Below are 17,786 nucleotides of genomic sequence, written 5' to 3'. Positions count from 1 at the left end.
TGCTGTGCCCCAGTGCCCACAGAAGAGGAATGCCTCTGTTGCAAGGAATGGGACCGGTTGCAGCCTTATTTTCAAGGTCTGGATGTGACCGAGGACGAGACACCTCCACCTGGAGTAACGTTAGTATCCAGCTGGGCTTTATCTAGAGCTGGCGAGATATATTTCGGCTGCGCTTTGGAAAGCAGAGCTAGATGGTAAACAAACAAGGCAGCACACCGGTAAGGTAAGACAACACGTTTACATGTCGTTTTCTATATGTTCTCTGACATTTATCCTAACGATATGAGGCGGTCTTTGTGGGAAAAAAGCTTGTTTAGTGGACTAACTTTGCACTTGAAGGTTGCCCGTTCCTTTACGTTTTAACCGGTCTGACGCTACGGCTGTATCTAGGCTAACGGCTAACATGCTAACTATTATTTCTATGTCACTAGTCACTTGAAACAAATTTAGGACGATAGGAGACGGCTTGAAATAAACCGAAATTTCCCTTTAATACATCATGACAATTTATGGTGTCTGACAAACAAGCAGTATCGGTTGACACACCTACAGCTTTCCAATACACATCTAAAGGTGTTTCCTGTCACTTAAGCGACTGTTTTCCTGTTATTCAGACAACCAGCTCAGAGAATAATTGCCTCTCTTCCCATAACCAAATTTGGCCAGAATCCTGCCAAATCATTTAGCTGAAGTCACGTCAGGAAAACAACGGTCTATATCCAGTATCACACACCATATATTACACAATAAGAGTTTATGCCAGGTCATTTACACTATAGTGTCTTCATTGTGTAGCCTACACTGCTACATGAAACGCTAACATTAGGGAAACAACATGTACTTGGTTCCTGATGTTGTTAATTTTCCCTGATTTCACATCATAGTCCTGCTGAAACATAGAATAAGCTTTTATTGTTTATTTTTCTCAGTCGAAAGTGTTGCTTTTCTTCGTTACAATCATTCTGATCGCTGCAGTGATGGTGCACAGAAACGCTGACCAATCAGAGCAGACTGGGCTTTTTCAGGAGGGGTGCTTAAAGAGACGGGTGCTAAAATGGAGCCTTATTAGACAGAGGGTGAATACCGGTGTTCCAGCACGGACGGTATGGGGAAAATAAAGTGTTTATTGACCATTAAAGCATGTGAACATGCTCTAATAGACATCTTAAATACAAGTATTAACTTAAAAAATAGCACAACAGGTCCTTTTTAACCTAAAGAACTGCTAGCCAGAGCTACCAAAATGAAATCCAAGTTGTAATATTTAACAGTACATTGACCTGTGTGGTGTCAGACCAAAGATACAACAGAGTCAAAAGGTGTGATGCTGTTTTGTTCAGCTTCCTCTGAAAGGAGGCACTTAGTCACCTCTGCGTAGCACAGATTGTGCTGTATTTGTTCATCCTTCCAGATGAGAAAAGTCCAGCAGCATTTAATATTTGACAAGTATGACTCTGGGATGTCCACATTAGGGCAATGTGTTGTCATCCTCTGCTGCAGATCCAGTGTGTTAAGGCGTTAAGGGTCAGTGTGTTCTAATGTTAAAATCCCAGTTAAAGACAGGCATATCTGTGAGCCCTGGAACAACCATTTTGTTGTAAAAATGTCTTTGAAAATGGCTGCTGAACTTGAGCAGAACTAAAGCTGCTCCACTATAGCCTCACTGGATGAAATGCAGTTTTAATGAGGCCCTATAAAAGCAGGAAGTTTTAGATCCTCAACATTTTTCATTCCTTTCCAGTCATTTCTTTCCTCTCTGGCCATGTTGGCTCTCATATCACCCCTGCTGACTGCCGTTGTCAAGTCTTCATTATATACAAACAGCTCTTAGCGATCAAACGTGTTCCATCAAATGATCTCCGTCACATTATGATGTCCACAGGGGAAATGTTTCAGTTGCTTTATGAAGCTGGTTATTTCCTTTCATGTACCATTTAAACCCTTCCTTTTCTAGATCAATACAAATGACGGGTTATGTTCATGACAAGAGGAATTTCCCTCAGTGCAGGCCATCACAAGACATTTTTATCATCAACCAGCGAAAGGGACTGACTAATGAATGAATCTGCTCATGTTTGCTTTTTAGAAAAGAAAGACTGATTGGCTTATTAATGAACGTTTGAACCTGCCTCATCAGTTCTCCTTTTGTGTGTGTATGAGGTGATTTGGTATGCAGAATGATAACTGAATTTTGTTTTTTTGTTTTATGCCAAAGTAAGTACTGCAGTTAATTAAATAAAAAAGTGCATCATTCACCACCACAAGATTTGTTGAATAGAGTTTAAAATCATTATCACATACATATGCATCATCACAACTACTTGATATGAGACCTGTCGTGATAATTACGTTATCAACATATTCTACAATACATAGACATGACCTTGATCATTTGGCTGATCTCGATATTGCCCATTGTGTTCACATGCTTGTTTTTTTTTTGTTTTTTTTACATAAGAACATCACCAGCATTGTAACTAACATGACGTCAGAATAAACAGCAGGGTTTTCCCGACCATTATAGAGCCCAGTTCAGACCAAAGATTGGCGACAAAATGAAACCGTTTTAGAACGTGGCAGAGAGAAGTTTTTGCAATGTGAACTGGCTGGTCTGAGCTCGACTCAAGCCGGCTTATGGTGTCACCGGCAACTCAGGCGCTAAAATTGCTGGAGGTTGGTTTTAGAATGTAAAGCACGTCACCTGTTTCAACAGGCAATCTGCTTGTGGTGAAGTTTGCTAGTCAAGTGAAAATGGCCGCACACAGCGTGTTCGCTTGCTGCGGCAGGTGCTCCTTCCCTGCCAAGCCCTCTGTTTCCGTCCTCACAGTGTGTCGCTGCTGCTCATTGTATGTGTTTATGCCCCCCACACATACGTTCTCACTGACTGGTTAATTGGCGCTGGTTATTTTTATTATTGTGCCGTATTTATTATAAATACAGTTCATCTGATGCTTGTTTTGTTTCTGTTTTTCACCGGTTCATCACTACTACAGATGCAGCTGTAGCCAGTACCTCACTATCACTATCCTCATTCATATTTTAAGTAGCTACAAGTTATATTCAGCCACAAAATACGCCTGAGAAACTGCAAATCAGAACAGAAGTACAGAGAGTTGTTGCATAGAGATGATACACCGTCTCATCTAGTTGCATTGGTGTGAACTGGCAGGTTTGTCAAACGTTGCAGAACTGTGCAATGCAAGTAGTTGGCTGTTTCAACTCATCGTGAATCCTTGGTCTGAACTGGGCTTCAGACTTCAATGCAGTGATTCTCCCTTTTTTCTGTTCTCTCCAAAGAGAAATAAAACAGTTACAAATGACACAGCGTACCTTACCTGTAGCCTGTAGCTGCACTTGTAGAGGGGAAGAGTCACTGCTGACAAGCCAAAAAGACAGTCATTTGTAGTTTTACCTGCCAACAATTAGGGCTGCTCGATTATGGAAAAAATAATAATCACGATTATTTTGGTCAAAATTGAAATCTCGATTATGCAAACGATTATGCGGCGCACATTGTTTACACAACAGCATGTCATTTCTGTCTCTACATGTGCGTTTAAAATTCTCCTCTGCTCTCTGTATCGCGCACGGCGGAGTTTGGCCCCGATGCGCACACACATACAGCACACACACAGACACGCCGCACGCTGTTTTGAAATCTTCCGCGATCACTTGCCCCTCATATCACTCATAGTTCACCTACTTGACTGGCTTGTGGAGTGAATAGAGGGGAGGAGGGGAGGGTGAGGTATTGCACATGCGCAGCTCCCGGGTGCATTTGATTTGCAACACAAGACAACGAGAGTAAACTATTCCAATTTCAATGTCTGAATATTTCTGAGGAAAAAAAGTTAATTTCTCTTTCAAAAGGTGTACTTGCCTTATTTACTATTATATTACCATTTAATCAGTGGCATCAAATAGTCTCAAAATGACAACAACAATGTTTATTGCAATTATTTCTTGGAAATTTTTCATATATCTTAGTTATCATAGGCCTTCTTGATGTTGATATAGGATAATGTAGTGAGCAGCGCAACCAGAACACCTGTAATATATGATACAATCTGATGCAACAGCGGGGCAATATACAGCGGCTTCATGTAGCTGATGATGTTCAATTTTTGTCAACTCTGTCACAGAGGTGTTGGCTCAACACTGTGTTAGTTTTTTAAGGTCAACCTCAGGTTGTTTCTTTTGGCATTGAATTACATTATACTGTAAGGTGTTTTTCTTCACAAAGCAGTGAGCAAAGTAAAGCAGAAACAACTTTCTATTGTTTGGCAAAGCTGTTTGTTATTTGGCCTTTTGGGTATACACAGTAACAGAGACGACTTTTAATATAGTTTACAGATTTATGCAAATAAATACACCAATCTATTTAAAAGTAGCAGCCTGGGTAAAAGTTTTTTTTTTTTTTTTTTCACCTAGATTTCAGGTCCCTTTGCACCCAGCAGTTGTTATATTTCCCACAGGAAGAGCAAATTGATCATAGTTAACAGTAATGCTTCTGTTAATAGAAAGAGAAGAAAAGATGGGAAATACGACAATTAGAAAATGCAAATGAGGTGCTGATTATGTGCCACACTTAAATGAAAAGAAGAAAGAAAGAAGTAGTGAGAGCACTGTATTTGTGCTGCAAATTGTGTCTTTAAAAATAGATTTTTTTTATTGTTGTTGTCTATAATAGTTTATATAATCAAATCAAACAGTTAAGATCCTGGATTTTCTTTAAAGCAACACGACACCAGGACAAACTGTAGCCTCACACATTAGCACAGAGTTGGATCATCTCTCCACTAACTGTATAATCATCTAAACTTAGAGTTATACTCCACTCAGAAGAAACGGCTGTTATTAATCCTCTAATTTTGATGTAATCCTGGCAGAGATTTGCCCGGGCTTAAGTAGGGTTTCATTGGGCCAAATGAGAGATTAAAAGTCTTAACTCGGAGCTTCCCTCTGAAGAGAAGTATGAGTTGTCTCACAGCTCCAGTCTGATTGGCCTGGATCTAACGGGCTGGCCAAGTTCACAGTTCAAAGACGCAACAAGTGGACCAAACACCGCAAATGAGTGAGAAGGTTAAAAAAGCATTCAGAAGCCATTGGTACAGGGCCACCGGTGTCATGCTGTAATTGAAGGTGCTCTCATCCTGATTCTCCGGGCTGTGGCGAGTGAACACTGTCTGCTGGACCTGCTCTTTCATTAGGTTTTGTATTTCATGCCCTTAGGAGCAGAACAAATTGAGTCTCTGTTTCCTTTTGCTCTGTTGCTCATTACCCAAGAGAAAGATTAAAAAGCATTCTCTCACAGGCCGGGTTACATAATACCTCCACAGAATGGATGAGTGTACATTGTACTCATTGTCTCATCAAAATACTGGACAAACAAAAGGCGTTAACCAACCATAGCCGTGCTGACCTCTCACCAACCCACCGTGGCTTTTCTTTGTATTATTATCGTATTCTTTGGAATATTTCCTCGCAGTAATAGGTGGAAATTAACCGCAGAGAATCATATCTCATCATAACCAGGAACATTTTTCAAAAAACTTACAGGAATGACTGAATCGAGCAAAGTACAGACTCTGGTCGAGGTCTAGGGCTGTGTTTCCATGGGGAACCACTCTGGCAGCGCAGGCTTTTTTTGCTTCATGTTACTTTCATCAGAAAGGATGCACTCCTGGGCTTTTACAACAATGTGGAGAGCCTAGCTTGTTTAAAACTCTCAGAGCACTGAGCATGTTAAAAATATTCCAACTTCTAGTTACAAAGCTTCAGATGAGGTTTCAGCAGTCATCAGACCAGCTGCAGTGGTGCCTTCCAAAAGTGTCTGCTCTGTGCCGTTAGCTAAAAAAGAGGTACGTAGTGGTGAACCCTGGGTCCTCAGAGAGGCCCGATAGAGAGTCAAACTGCCATTACAGTATCATTACATAAATTATGCAAAGTATTTACAGAACATTTAACTTAATTCTTTCCCATTACTTTGCAAATTGCAATAATTGTGCTGCCTCAGTGCATCTTTAACTAAAAAAAAACATCTGCCTCTATAGCACAACAGCAGCTAATTGAGACACTCTTGTGTTCTGTATTCTTGTTTTCAGGCTTCATTAAGAGAAAAATGTGAGCAAAACATGAATTCTTGCATTGTGAAGTATCTCAGTGGGGTTATTCCACTGAATTATGAGCTGTTACAGGAACAAGAGGTCCATCAAATTCCAGATATACAGTATAGGCGGTAGGCGGGCTCCGGATTGAACAGAATTTCCTTTCCATAATTAAACTTACTCAAATTAAAAGTTTTACAACGACCTTGATTTCTCAAAACTTCAATTGAGTCACTCTCCTTCAGACAATCTGGCTAACATTGTGTAATTTCTTTCCTCAACAGATGTGTACCTGCTCACCCTGCCAGATGACCAGAAAGTTAGCGTCACTACGGTAACAGTCGGCCAGAGTGCCGTGTTGACGTGCGCTATCACAGGGGAGCGGAGGCCTCCTATACTGTGGAAGAGGAACCATCAATATCTGAACTCCTTGAACCTGGAAGACATCAATGTAAGAGCCGACATCACTCGCTCTGATTAATGGTTTAAATATAAATACATGGGTAGATTAGGAGGAGAGATAGACGCACACATGCATGGACTACGTTTACATGCACACTATTATTCCAAAGATGACAATATTCTGAATTAGATACAGGTCATGTTAATGGCATATTCCCTGTGGATATTATTAACTAGGCCTTTTTCCTAATGTAGCATCTCTGATTAAGATGTGGGATATGCTGGTGTTAGTCGTGTGTTAGGAGCTGTTCTTGGACACGTCTACAGCACTAATATGTGTCTCAGTTGGGGTTTTTACCACAGTTTCTGTGCTCCTGCCTGTTCATGGCAAGTGGCAACCTCTGGGGCTAAAAATGAAGCCAACACAGAAGTCCCAAAAACTGCAGAAATGGTTTTTGAACGGCCGCTTGAGGCTGGCTCCAGAAGCCAGTCAGTCCCCATAGACCCCCATGTTAAAATGCCCAACTTCACAGCAGAAATAAACATGTTTACAGCCTGGCAAAAAAAAGCTGTTTTGGTCTCTATAGCTAATTTCCCCCTTCATGACAACTGAACTGGGGTGAATTTCATATAATTTACCCTTTTACGTTTTATAAAGGCTTAAAGTTACACATAATTAACAGCAGGCTGCTTAAAGTGACTGGCTGTCTGCTGATAGTGTCCTCGGTTTCTCAGTCAGATCCATTCCTCGCTCCTCTACAGCACCAGCTTCTTGCCCAAATCTGGTCACTACTGGCTCCATAAAACCCCCAAAATGAAACAGAAAACTGGACTCCACAAACCAGTGGATGAAGTCACAGTAACTACGTCCATCAGGGGCCATACGCATACTGCGTTTTTTTCACCCTCAAATTTATTGTTTTCTATGTAGATGCACAGCAGGCACGCTCAAATGCCGGAGCGAAGCTGTCTCGGTGCACACAGGTTCCCCAGCGCCTGTGTTTCAGGGTGTGACGGCTGCGCCCCGAGAGGAACAGAGTTCAACGTTTGGAACGTAGCACGCACAGCATGTCATGTGACGATGACCAACCAATCACAACCGACAGATATCTTTCCCTTCTTCCGTAAATATCAGTCTGTGATAAGGAGAAGTTAAGATAAGATAAGATAAGATACACCTTTATTGATCCCATAATTGAGAAATTCCAGTGTTACAGCAGTCAAGGAGAAAGAGTCAGATTAAAGATTTCAAAATTAAACTTAAAAAACTTAAATAACTAGGCATGCAAATAAGTACAAAAATACAAGAGACAGCGATAAATAACTAACAATAATAATAATAATAATAATAATAATGAAAATAATAGGAAGTGGATAATAATGAGCAGCAGTGAATGAAAATGAGCAAAAAATGAGCAGTGGATAATGTTAGTGCAGGGCTACCCAGAGCTTTACATCTGTCCCACTGACGATAGGCCTACACACTTATAAGCAGCTCCTGGTAGAAGATCAGCTCTGCACTCAGGATTTCAGGTAAATAGGCTATGTTATGGCGCTTGCTGAAGGTTGCTTAGCAACCTCAGACGCAACCTGCCACCATGCTCCTGAAAGCTCGCTCAAAAAAGGAAAAAAAGCAGCCCCCAGTGCCCGACCTTGTGTTTTCGAGATGGTTAAAAATGTGGCATATGTACGGCCCCTTATTGTTACAGTCTGACGTTAACCGTTGGCTCTATGCGTTATCATGGATACACTGTACACAGACGAACAGTTTGCAAGGCTGGTGTAGAGATGCATGCCCGAAGGAAAAGCCCACATTTCCATATCAACAGATTTTTAGATACGAGCCAATATAAGAACACCGACCTTTTCAAGAAGGTGGTTGTAAGAATGAAAGAGGAAGGGTGTGATTGCACAGCTGGACAGATCTGCCACTGAAAACTTTGAAAAAATTCTGTTTTGACGCAAGGAAGCCAAATGGCACAAGCCTCTCCAGCCATTCCACTTTTCCATATTTTGACATGTTAACTGTAAAAATGCACGGCTGCATGTAAACGGGAATATTAGTGGAACAGTCGTTTTATATCAGCCATGTAAACAGCTTAGTCTGAATATTGTCCTTTTTGGAGTAAGAGCAAAAAACTGAATATTTGTGCATGTCAGTGTAATCATTAATGGGTAGATGTTAGATAATGGGCTCTATAGTTGAATGACACATAGTGCATAGGTCTCATTATTGTGTTTTCATGTCATGAAGCGTCATCAGTTCCTAATGACTGTTTTAGAGCAGGAGCTGTAAATCTATGATAATTTTACCATATATTTCTCTCTCATCATATTTCAACTTTATATTTTTGGCAGCGGCTCAGATTGTCAGCACATTTTATTTGACTGTTGGCGCCGGCTTTGTGTTGTAGGTCTGACAGTAATCCAGGATGTCAGTTTGTGTTCTTGGTGTCTGTGTTTAGAGACTGCTGGGAGGGACAGGGATTTCAGACAAAGAAAGGAGATGAAGGGGGATACCAAAGGGGTTCAGCCCTAGAGGAAGGACCTACTTTTACAACTCGGTGAAAGACTGTATGTGCGTACGCGCGCGCATGTGTGCATCTGTGTGTTAATCTGCATGCACGGCCTCTGTGTCACTTTCATCCACATCAAAAGGAGCATGGATACTTACGTGGCAAGGTAGAGGAAAGGCAGACCTTTTTCGCCTTACTCGATCCCTCTCTTTGTGTCAGGGCTGACCAAGATGAGTGTGATACTGCTGTGCATAATTAAGTCAACACTGTCGCAGTAGATAAAGGGAGACCCAGCGAAGCCACTAATGTAACATTAAATGTTGATGACCCTTAAAATGAGTAAGAGGCGCCCAGCTGTCGCCAGTCATCCTTGGCACCATCAACTGGCTCTAAACTAGTGCGGTGGTTCTGGTTGTTGGTGACATGTGATTCCATTAAGGAGCGGCATCAACGCCATGAAGTGATTTTCAGGCCGTGCACATGAGAGTAACGGCTTTCCCACCGTTTGCCTCTTTCAGTCATTTTTTATAATATATTATGACTGCTTTTAAGCAATTCAAGGCCAGGGAAGATGTATGCAAGTGCTGTGTTTAACAAAAAAAGAAATGTCAAGTCAGATTATTCCTTAAAAAACGCTCTGAATATCTTTTGGAGGATTTGTAGGAGAATAGAGAGGTGCGGGGTCTTGTAAGGTCAACGCAGGCTTTGATCTATCTTTCATATATTTTTTTCCAAGAACTGTTTTAGTTCTTCTTTTTTTTTTTAGATTCAATAGAACGAGCTTCTGTTTCATCTCCTGATTTTGCCTGAAGACACATAGCAGAGTTCAGTGTCCCGACCAGGGGTGGTCTCTGTCTGAACTTCACACACAGTCATCAGTTTCCCGGTGACTAATATCAGATATTGCACAGGTGTATTGTCAACGCAGATGTCAGCTTGGGGATAAAAGTCTCCACTGCCAAATGCTGTTCAGTATATCCGTCGTAGCCCAAAAAGCTTTGTGTGAAGTTCATCAGTAGCTGGGAAAATGACAGCTAGGTATGTTTCTACCCGCTGGTATTAACGATAACTGTGGTACTGAAAAATTAAGTATTGATACCATGTTAATAACACACGTATGATGTACGTGAACTATAAGATACTACCTTGTGAAGCCAGACCCTTAACCTGTTTTTCACTGTTTTTGTGTCCCTGATTTTTTGGGCTGGCCTGAAATCACCATTCCATGATGCACTGGAGCCATCCTTAACATAACCCCTCCCCTACAAACTAATGTTAGAGCGCATAGCATCAGTGTCGTCTCGTTCAATCCCTGTGTGAACAGTGTTGAATCGCTACATTCCACAAGCTCTCTTAGCACTTTCATTCTAATTAATACATGAATAAAACACTCAGTCTTTCAGCCTGAATCAGCTACTCAGCCTGCCAGCAGTGATTGCTCACTGCTGTGTTTGTGTGCTTTGTGCTAACGTTAGCTGCTGTTAGCTGCTGACCAAGAGGCTGCTGCAAAGCGGCTCTCTAGGAGATGTGTGTACATGATTGTGCACTGGGTTAACTGTTAATGAGAGGCCGTTGCTGCACAGCTGCTGGTTCTTTGGCTCAGGGAACACATGCTTTGTGTCCACTGGGTTGACCGCTGAACAAAAGTCTTATTCTTCCATTTTAGCCCCTTCAGTGGACATAGCCACGGGATTTCAGAGCAGAAATTACTGCTCTTTTTTTTGTGATTTTGAGACAAAACTTTACACATGAGGCAATCATTCAAATTTGGCTGGTTGGTTTGTGACACATTTTTCTGTAATGTGACAAACTCATAACGTTGTTTTTTCTTTTCCGAGGCTTTAGATCATTTCCATTTCTTTCAGTTCTCAGTTTGCCTTTGCACTATCCATTAAGCATAATTGCTCCTCTTGTACCCATTTGTACAGTTACAGTTACACAAGGTGTCTGCAGGTCCTGTAAAAGTCTTATAATTTCTTAAATTCAATTGTTATAGATATTAGGCCGTAAACGTCATTAGATAGACTTAAATTTGAATTGTGAGGTCTTAATTACCACAAACATTTTGATTTATTTGATCAAACCTTTAATTTGTTTTCGTCAAAATGAGTCAAGCTCCTATGTGTGAAAGTCCACATTTCTGATATGCCAAATCTCTAACCTACCACTGTACCTAATACTGTCTTTGTACTTTATACCTGGATCACTTATCTTTTGACAAAACGTACATTCACCTGACTCACTCTGATAACTATATTTCTACATAAAACCTACCTCTGCACAGGGCCACACATATAACTATATATGGTTACATTTATACTTACCTGCAACGCTTGACTAAGAATATGTTGACTTGTCCAAAAATCACTCTTAAATTTGGTTAAAAATTATCTTGTAAAGGTCGTAAAACACATTAAATATAAGTGTCTGTTACTAGTAGACACCCTGGTTACAGACTCTCCCTCCACCTCCCTACACTTTTACTTTGAGAGTAATTAATTTGTCAAAAAAGAGACAAAATGCACAATGAACAAAGTTAAAGATGAACTTGACTGAAAGAATTGTTATTATTATTATTATAGACGATATTATTGTTGTGATGAATTCTTTTAGCCACGATAATTGTGTAGTGAAAATTTGACATCGTTCCAGCTGTAATGACAACATGCAGATCAAGGACACGTACTCACCTATTATCCTATAAAATAGTTTAGCATTGCTGTAATTTTGCATCAGAACTTTATGAGAGTCTTTATTTTTTTTAATTTTTTTTTACCTTTTCACTGTGGAATCACACAGGCTTCATTTTTCCCCCTTATTGAGACAGTCGAAAGAAGAACAGGCTGTGCTGATAATCAATCAAAGCTTGGCCTTTTGTGGCTCGCAACCGTCATACTCCTGGAGAAAACATCAAAATTTTATTTCAGTCCACAGAACCGATAGATTGCGTTATATATCATATAGAGAACAGAACAGAACAGAAAGAAGGATGCAACTAACACTTTGAATTTTAATTAACCCCGAACCACTTTGGTATCCCCAGGATCTTTATGTTGCCTGTATTTAATGTTGCTGCATAAAATTACCTTTCCTGTGTCTCTGTGGTACGTACAGCGTGCTGGGCTGATGCCAGTGCAGCTTCATGAAGTGAGACCGCGTTGAACTACTACAGGGACTTATCTGTCTCCTCAGACTGAGAGAACTCGCTGTACTTTGACCCTGGAGGTCTGCGATTGTCAGATTTAATTTTTTTGTCGGTGTCTAACAAAGCCTGAGTTTACAACCTCTAGTGCACAGATTACCTCCAGAACAGCGAACACTACCAGCAAGTGAATCAGCAGGAGTCTCTCATGGCTCATCAGAAAAATGTGTGCAAACCACGCAGCACCAAGAGAAAGTACCAATGGAACATTAGCTGCACACCAGCGCAGGCTTAATCCAGATTTATTTTTGGCTCTCAGACTTCCAGTCAATCATTGTTGTCCCTTCCAGAGAGGAGAATGGATTTCGTCTGCACCTGGCATCCACAGACTAATTCTAAATTGCCTTGCAGACAATTTCTGTATAATTGCAGGCTGTTAATATTTGTGAGCATCCACTGCCAGCCTTAATTAAAGTCATATTCCTGTGAGTACACATGGGAGGTTTATGCAGTCTAATCTTGCAGTCCTTCCCAGTTTCCAATGTGGTTATTTTAGAAATTTTGTCGACATTCAGACTTAGTGAATCGCACATTAATCCCAGTGGTGCGCTTGTATCCCGGAGTTCAATAGAGCCTCTCTAAATTTTGACAAAGCAGCTTACTGTAATTCCATGAAGTTGACAGTTGCTGGCTATTGCATCATCATCCAAGGCTGTCAGTATTTCAATCCTCCCTGAGTGGACGAGCCAAAGACACAGTTGTGTTGTGTGCATGTCTGCGTGTGTGTGTGTGTGTGTGTGTGTATGTGTGTGTGTGTGCGCGTATACATTCATGTTTGCGTTTTGGGATACTGATTTCGTGGTCCTGGAAATGGTGAAGATGAAAAATGCATTTGATATTTTGTAATTCTTTAAAAGTTTGGAAATCCAACAATGTCAAAGTTTATTTTGTGGGAAGATTGTGAAGTTTGTTTAAAGCAGCTACTTCATGTGGTAACATGTCCATGGATGAGTCAGCTTGCAAGGTTACCATTAAAAATATATATTTATCTCATTAAGCAGCAGCATCTATGAACACAGTCATGAAAAAACATGAAATTATTAAAAATAGAAAACATGTTTTGAAGCCTGCAGCTTCATTAGGAAGAGATGTAAAGAGGGACGTGGTTTAATCCGAGCTGAATCTTTCTTATCTCGTCCTTTGGAAGATGTATTTTTATCTCCCATAATGCGTTGGTACCTTGTTCTGGTGGGTTTCACATTATCTCTGCCTTGTGGAGGTGTACAATGTGTAGCATTAAATGTATGTGATCATTTATAATGTATACGTTCAGTTCTGATCAGTGTGCACCACCTCGTGTGATGCTGGTTGATTTGTATTCCTCCTGTGCCGTTTCCAGAGGATAAATACATGAAGCTGTGCAACATTATAAAGCAGATAACGTGAATCATACTGAATTCACAGTGGCCTGTTTTTATATCTCCAACTCCTATCAAGAGAGGTGATTTTGTTGAATTAATCATGTGGTGTGGGAGCCCAGAGCCACAGTCATGCACTCATCTGTACTACATTTATAGTATCTTGACATTAGATCTACTCAGGTAGTTACTGTACATTGTCTGTAACATGTGTTTCATTCCTGACCACAGCACCTGCAGTGTTGTCACCTGTCTGCCTTATAATCTGTTTCTTATGCTTTACTGCTGAACTGCTGAACTAAACGTCTTAATGTTTGACCTCTGTTTTACTCCCCAACAGATCCCGTCCCAGGTAGGGTGTTTTTAGTTTTTTCATCACAACAGACTGACATTGCTTCACTTTTTTTTTCCACATTCACAAAAAGCCCGCAAAGCTAGTGAGGTGCCCACAACAGATAGCAGCACCATGCTGTTATCTGAAATGCACAGGTTGAGGACATCAAATAAGTTGAACACTATGTTTTCCTTTCTGCAAACGAATTTTACAGCAACTGCATCATTTTCATCCAAAACAAATAATCTGGTTAAAGCAGAGGATAACGGATTAGGCTGGTGATATATTAGTATATTTTTGTTATTGTCAACAAATCCTGTGAAAAAAGACCAAAACCGACCACATGTTTATTCATCGCTCAACGCTCTGACTTCCACAGCTTGTCTGTAGCTCTCAGCCTCAAGCACTTTCATTCCTGTTGAAGATTGAACCCTCCAAACGCAGTTGACAAATTACATGTTTTTTTAAAGGCTAAATAATTTACCAAACAGCTGGGCAAAATACATGCACTCATAGTAATGAAAAAAACATGTCATCCAGTGCAATAGTGTGGCTCATTTATGTAAACAGAATTTCGTTTCTGATGCTCACAGCATTGAATAAATAAATTTACCAGCACCAGGAACTGTCCCTGTTAGTAATTGAACATTATCAACAGGTTTTGTTGAGAGTGTTGGTTAAAAATAGTTCCAGTGGAAACTGTTGACAGTGAGGGCCGTGGATGATGCATGCAGAGTAATGGGGAGTCGTGTTTATCAGAAAACACATGCTGCTCTTTTTTCAAATGTCATTTTTCAAAACTGAGAACAACAGAAATAAAATAACATTTAGCTCCATTATATTGAGGTGGAGGCAGAAATCTCAGAACATCAGCACACAAAACTGAAAAATATAGTTATAATATAGTTTTGTTTCCATCCTAATGTGGCACAAATTTTAAGCAAAGTTTTAGAAAATCTGCAATAAGAAATGCAAATTTATATGATTTTCCATCCACTACTGTTAAGCAAATATTGAGTTTGGTTCATTGAGACCTTTCACTAAGCCCCGCCCCTTTGTGATGGTCTGACAAGCTGTCAGAGTACACATGGAGCCCACACTGTAATTAACTGCACCCCCTAAAGAAATATTATCATATTTGTGGAAAAATGAAAGAGTGATTCCAGAGAGTCAAACCTCAAATGAAGGAAAACAATAGATGTACAGTAACAGAGAGCATACTGGACAATGGAAATAGAGACTTTTGAACACTAATACTAAAGCTTGGTGCTTTCTGAAGAGTTATGGTATAAATCTTTTGAGCATACACAAGCATGTTAAAAGCCTCCGGAGACGGCGCGTCATGACCGCCATCATTTACTTGCTCAATCTGTTTCCATTGCTCTCAGTTGCATTTAACTTTTATTGATACACCAATTTTCCACCTCCCCTAAGCATTAAAGCTTTTTTTGGTGATATTTTCAGTTTTTTTTATTTTTTTTTATTTATTTATTTTTTTTTAATTTTCTGTGTTTTCACTCAGGTTTTTTTTTTAATGTTCAAATTGAAAATGCTAATTAAAGAAGGTGGCTGGAAACACACCTTGTGTTTAGAAACCAGCGGAGTGAGAAAATGTGATTTCTGCAGTTTTGGGAAACCTGCTCTTTAACGTCACGCTACCTCCTATTTTTAGTTGTGTTGCCTCAATATAGAACTACCTTCCTATCACACCTCAGGGTATTTTCACTCAGCTTGTTGTGTTCCTCTCACAAAGTTTCATAAGTCTTGAAACTTCTTCAAAAGGCCGTTTTCTGAAACGCCTCGTCACCACCAGAGGTTAGCTATCCAATGAGGTGGCTCTTTAGTGTCCTTTCAGAGGTGACCTGCCACTGACAGCTTTATTAATTATAGTTTCTTGAGGGCTATGGCCTATTTGTAAATCCACCTCTACCCGCCCTTGTCTCCCTTCCCTCTGAGTAGTTGTACACTGGCCTGCTTTGTCTGCAGAGAGCTGGGTGCTGGGTGCTGCTGATAGCTGAGGTGAGGGTGGTGAGGTGAGGTGGAGGAATCATGTCGACAGCCTGCGCCGCGGCTCGTTCCACCCCTCTGAGTTTCATTTCTCCCCCCATTCATTTTTCATTTAAGAAGGTGACACAATATGCTCTCAGCCCAAGGGGCCAAAACGCACCATCGATTTCCCCTCATATTGTGAAGCTCTGATGCTTCACTCAGCTCGAGCCGTTACCGAGCTCGTAGGTTAGATCGGAGCACACCGGGACGAACTGATAAACACACTGTGTGTCTGTAAACACGATGGCTGACTCTCCTCACTTGTCTGTAGACGTTTAAGTAGAAGCTGAATGCCAAGATGTAAACAGCCAGCAGAGATGTGATCAAAATGTTAAAAGCTACTTAATGAGAAAAGGCGCTTTTCTTGTTATGAACTCTTCTGAAAGAGGGCTGGTAATTAAGGCTGACTCTGTTTTTAATAAATGAATGCTGTGTTCAGTTATAAGCAGCGAGGAGCACGGGGGAAGACTCATGGACATTCTTAAGAGTGAAAGTTCACGCCGCTAAAGAAATTTGAATGTTTTTTTAATGCATGGCAGCAATCAGGAACGAACACGTTTTGGCACTTGGCCTTCATCAAGTTAGTGGGCACTGAAGAAGACTCTAATGAAGGCTGAGTGCTGGAGCTTGTTCATTCCTGAAAAGCCGCTCTGCATTGGAAAGTGGTGAAAACCTATTATTGAGAGCACAGGCAGATCTTTTGTTCATAAGTTATCCCTCGAGATTTATAATATAATCACTTGATTTAGTTAATGCGCTAAAATCTCTCTGCTTAAAAAATCGTTACATAATTTGATATCGATTTTCATTTTTTCCCTCAAATTAAGGAACAAATTTAATCTTCAGAGACGATTTGTATTTCCAATAAAGTTTTAACTGTTTTGAGAATGATGTGAAAAATTGATTCTAACATTAAATCAGACTGATTATTACACCGAGACCAGTGTAAGAGTAAAACAATTATTTGATAAAAGAGAAGAAAAAGACACATTTATCAAGTATCTCACTACTTTTTAGTAACCTTTCAGAGTAGGGTGTCCTTGCTCGATACCTTCAAATGTCCAGTGTGTAGGATTTAGGGGGATATCTCAGCAGAAAAGGAATATAATAAGTATGTGGTCTTTAGTGTATAATCACCTGAAAATAAGAATCCTTGTGTTTTTGTTACTCTAAACTGTTTATGTCTACATATAATTGCCCCTATGGTTGCCCCTATGTTTCCACAGTAACCCAGAATGAACAAACCAAACACTGGCTCTTGGAGTGGCAATTCATGTTTTTGCATCAGCCACTGTTGTTATCAGACCCTGACCAGACAATGAGAGTGTCAGACAATACAATTTATTTAAAATGTGAAACTGCCATCTTCAGTGTTTTTTATCACCGGGTCATATTGTTTTTCTTGGAGTGGAAGAGTCCTCTGCCAATAATTCACCTCACAGTAAAAACCTTCTGAACAATAAACACTGAAGAAATTTTTAACTGCAAAAAAGTTTCAGCTGGTTGCAGTCAGCAGTTCTGGCCACTAGATGCCACTAAATCCCCCAAATCTTACACACTGTTCCTTTTAGATATCAACCAATCTGGAAATCCATCAGTAAAAAAAAAAGAATTTTTTTTTTTTTTCTTTCTTCCCTTACCTCTGGAGGCACAGCCCGGAGTTTTTCGACTAACGGAAGTGCAGGAGCCTCGGCGATCGCTCACGCCCTTCACTTCCGGCGGTGCCCCCAGGGAATCACCGTGTTGTTTACAAATACTTTGGGTAGAAAACCAGCAGAGTTTAGCTATATATCACATTTTTCACGTCACTATATCACC

General features: G+C 40.4%; 1 protein-coding gene across 1 annotated transcript in view; it reads left to right on the top strand.

Moving 5' to 3' along the window:
* The window catches only part of fstl5 (follistatin-like 5), a 253,793-nt gene that overhangs the window by 159,790 nt on the left and 76,217 nt on the right, over nucleotides 1-17,786 (top strand). Inside the window, exon 7 of the mRNA XM_050042857.1 lies at nucleotides 6,392-6,558. Coding sequence (XP_049898814.1) covers nucleotides 6,392-6,558 — 167 coding nt within the window. The remainder of the gene's footprint in view (nucleotides 1-6,391; nucleotides 6,559-17,786) is intronic.

The sequence above is a fragment of the Epinephelus moara genome, chromosome 4, assembly GCF_006386435.1.
Source record: "Epinephelus moara isolate mb chromosome 4, YSFRI_EMoa_1.0, whole genome shotgun sequence".
NCBI lineage: Eukaryota > Metazoa > Chordata > Actinopteri > Perciformes > Serranidae > Epinephelus > Epinephelus moara.
This window is presented reverse-complemented; position numbering and strand designations above follow the sequence as displayed.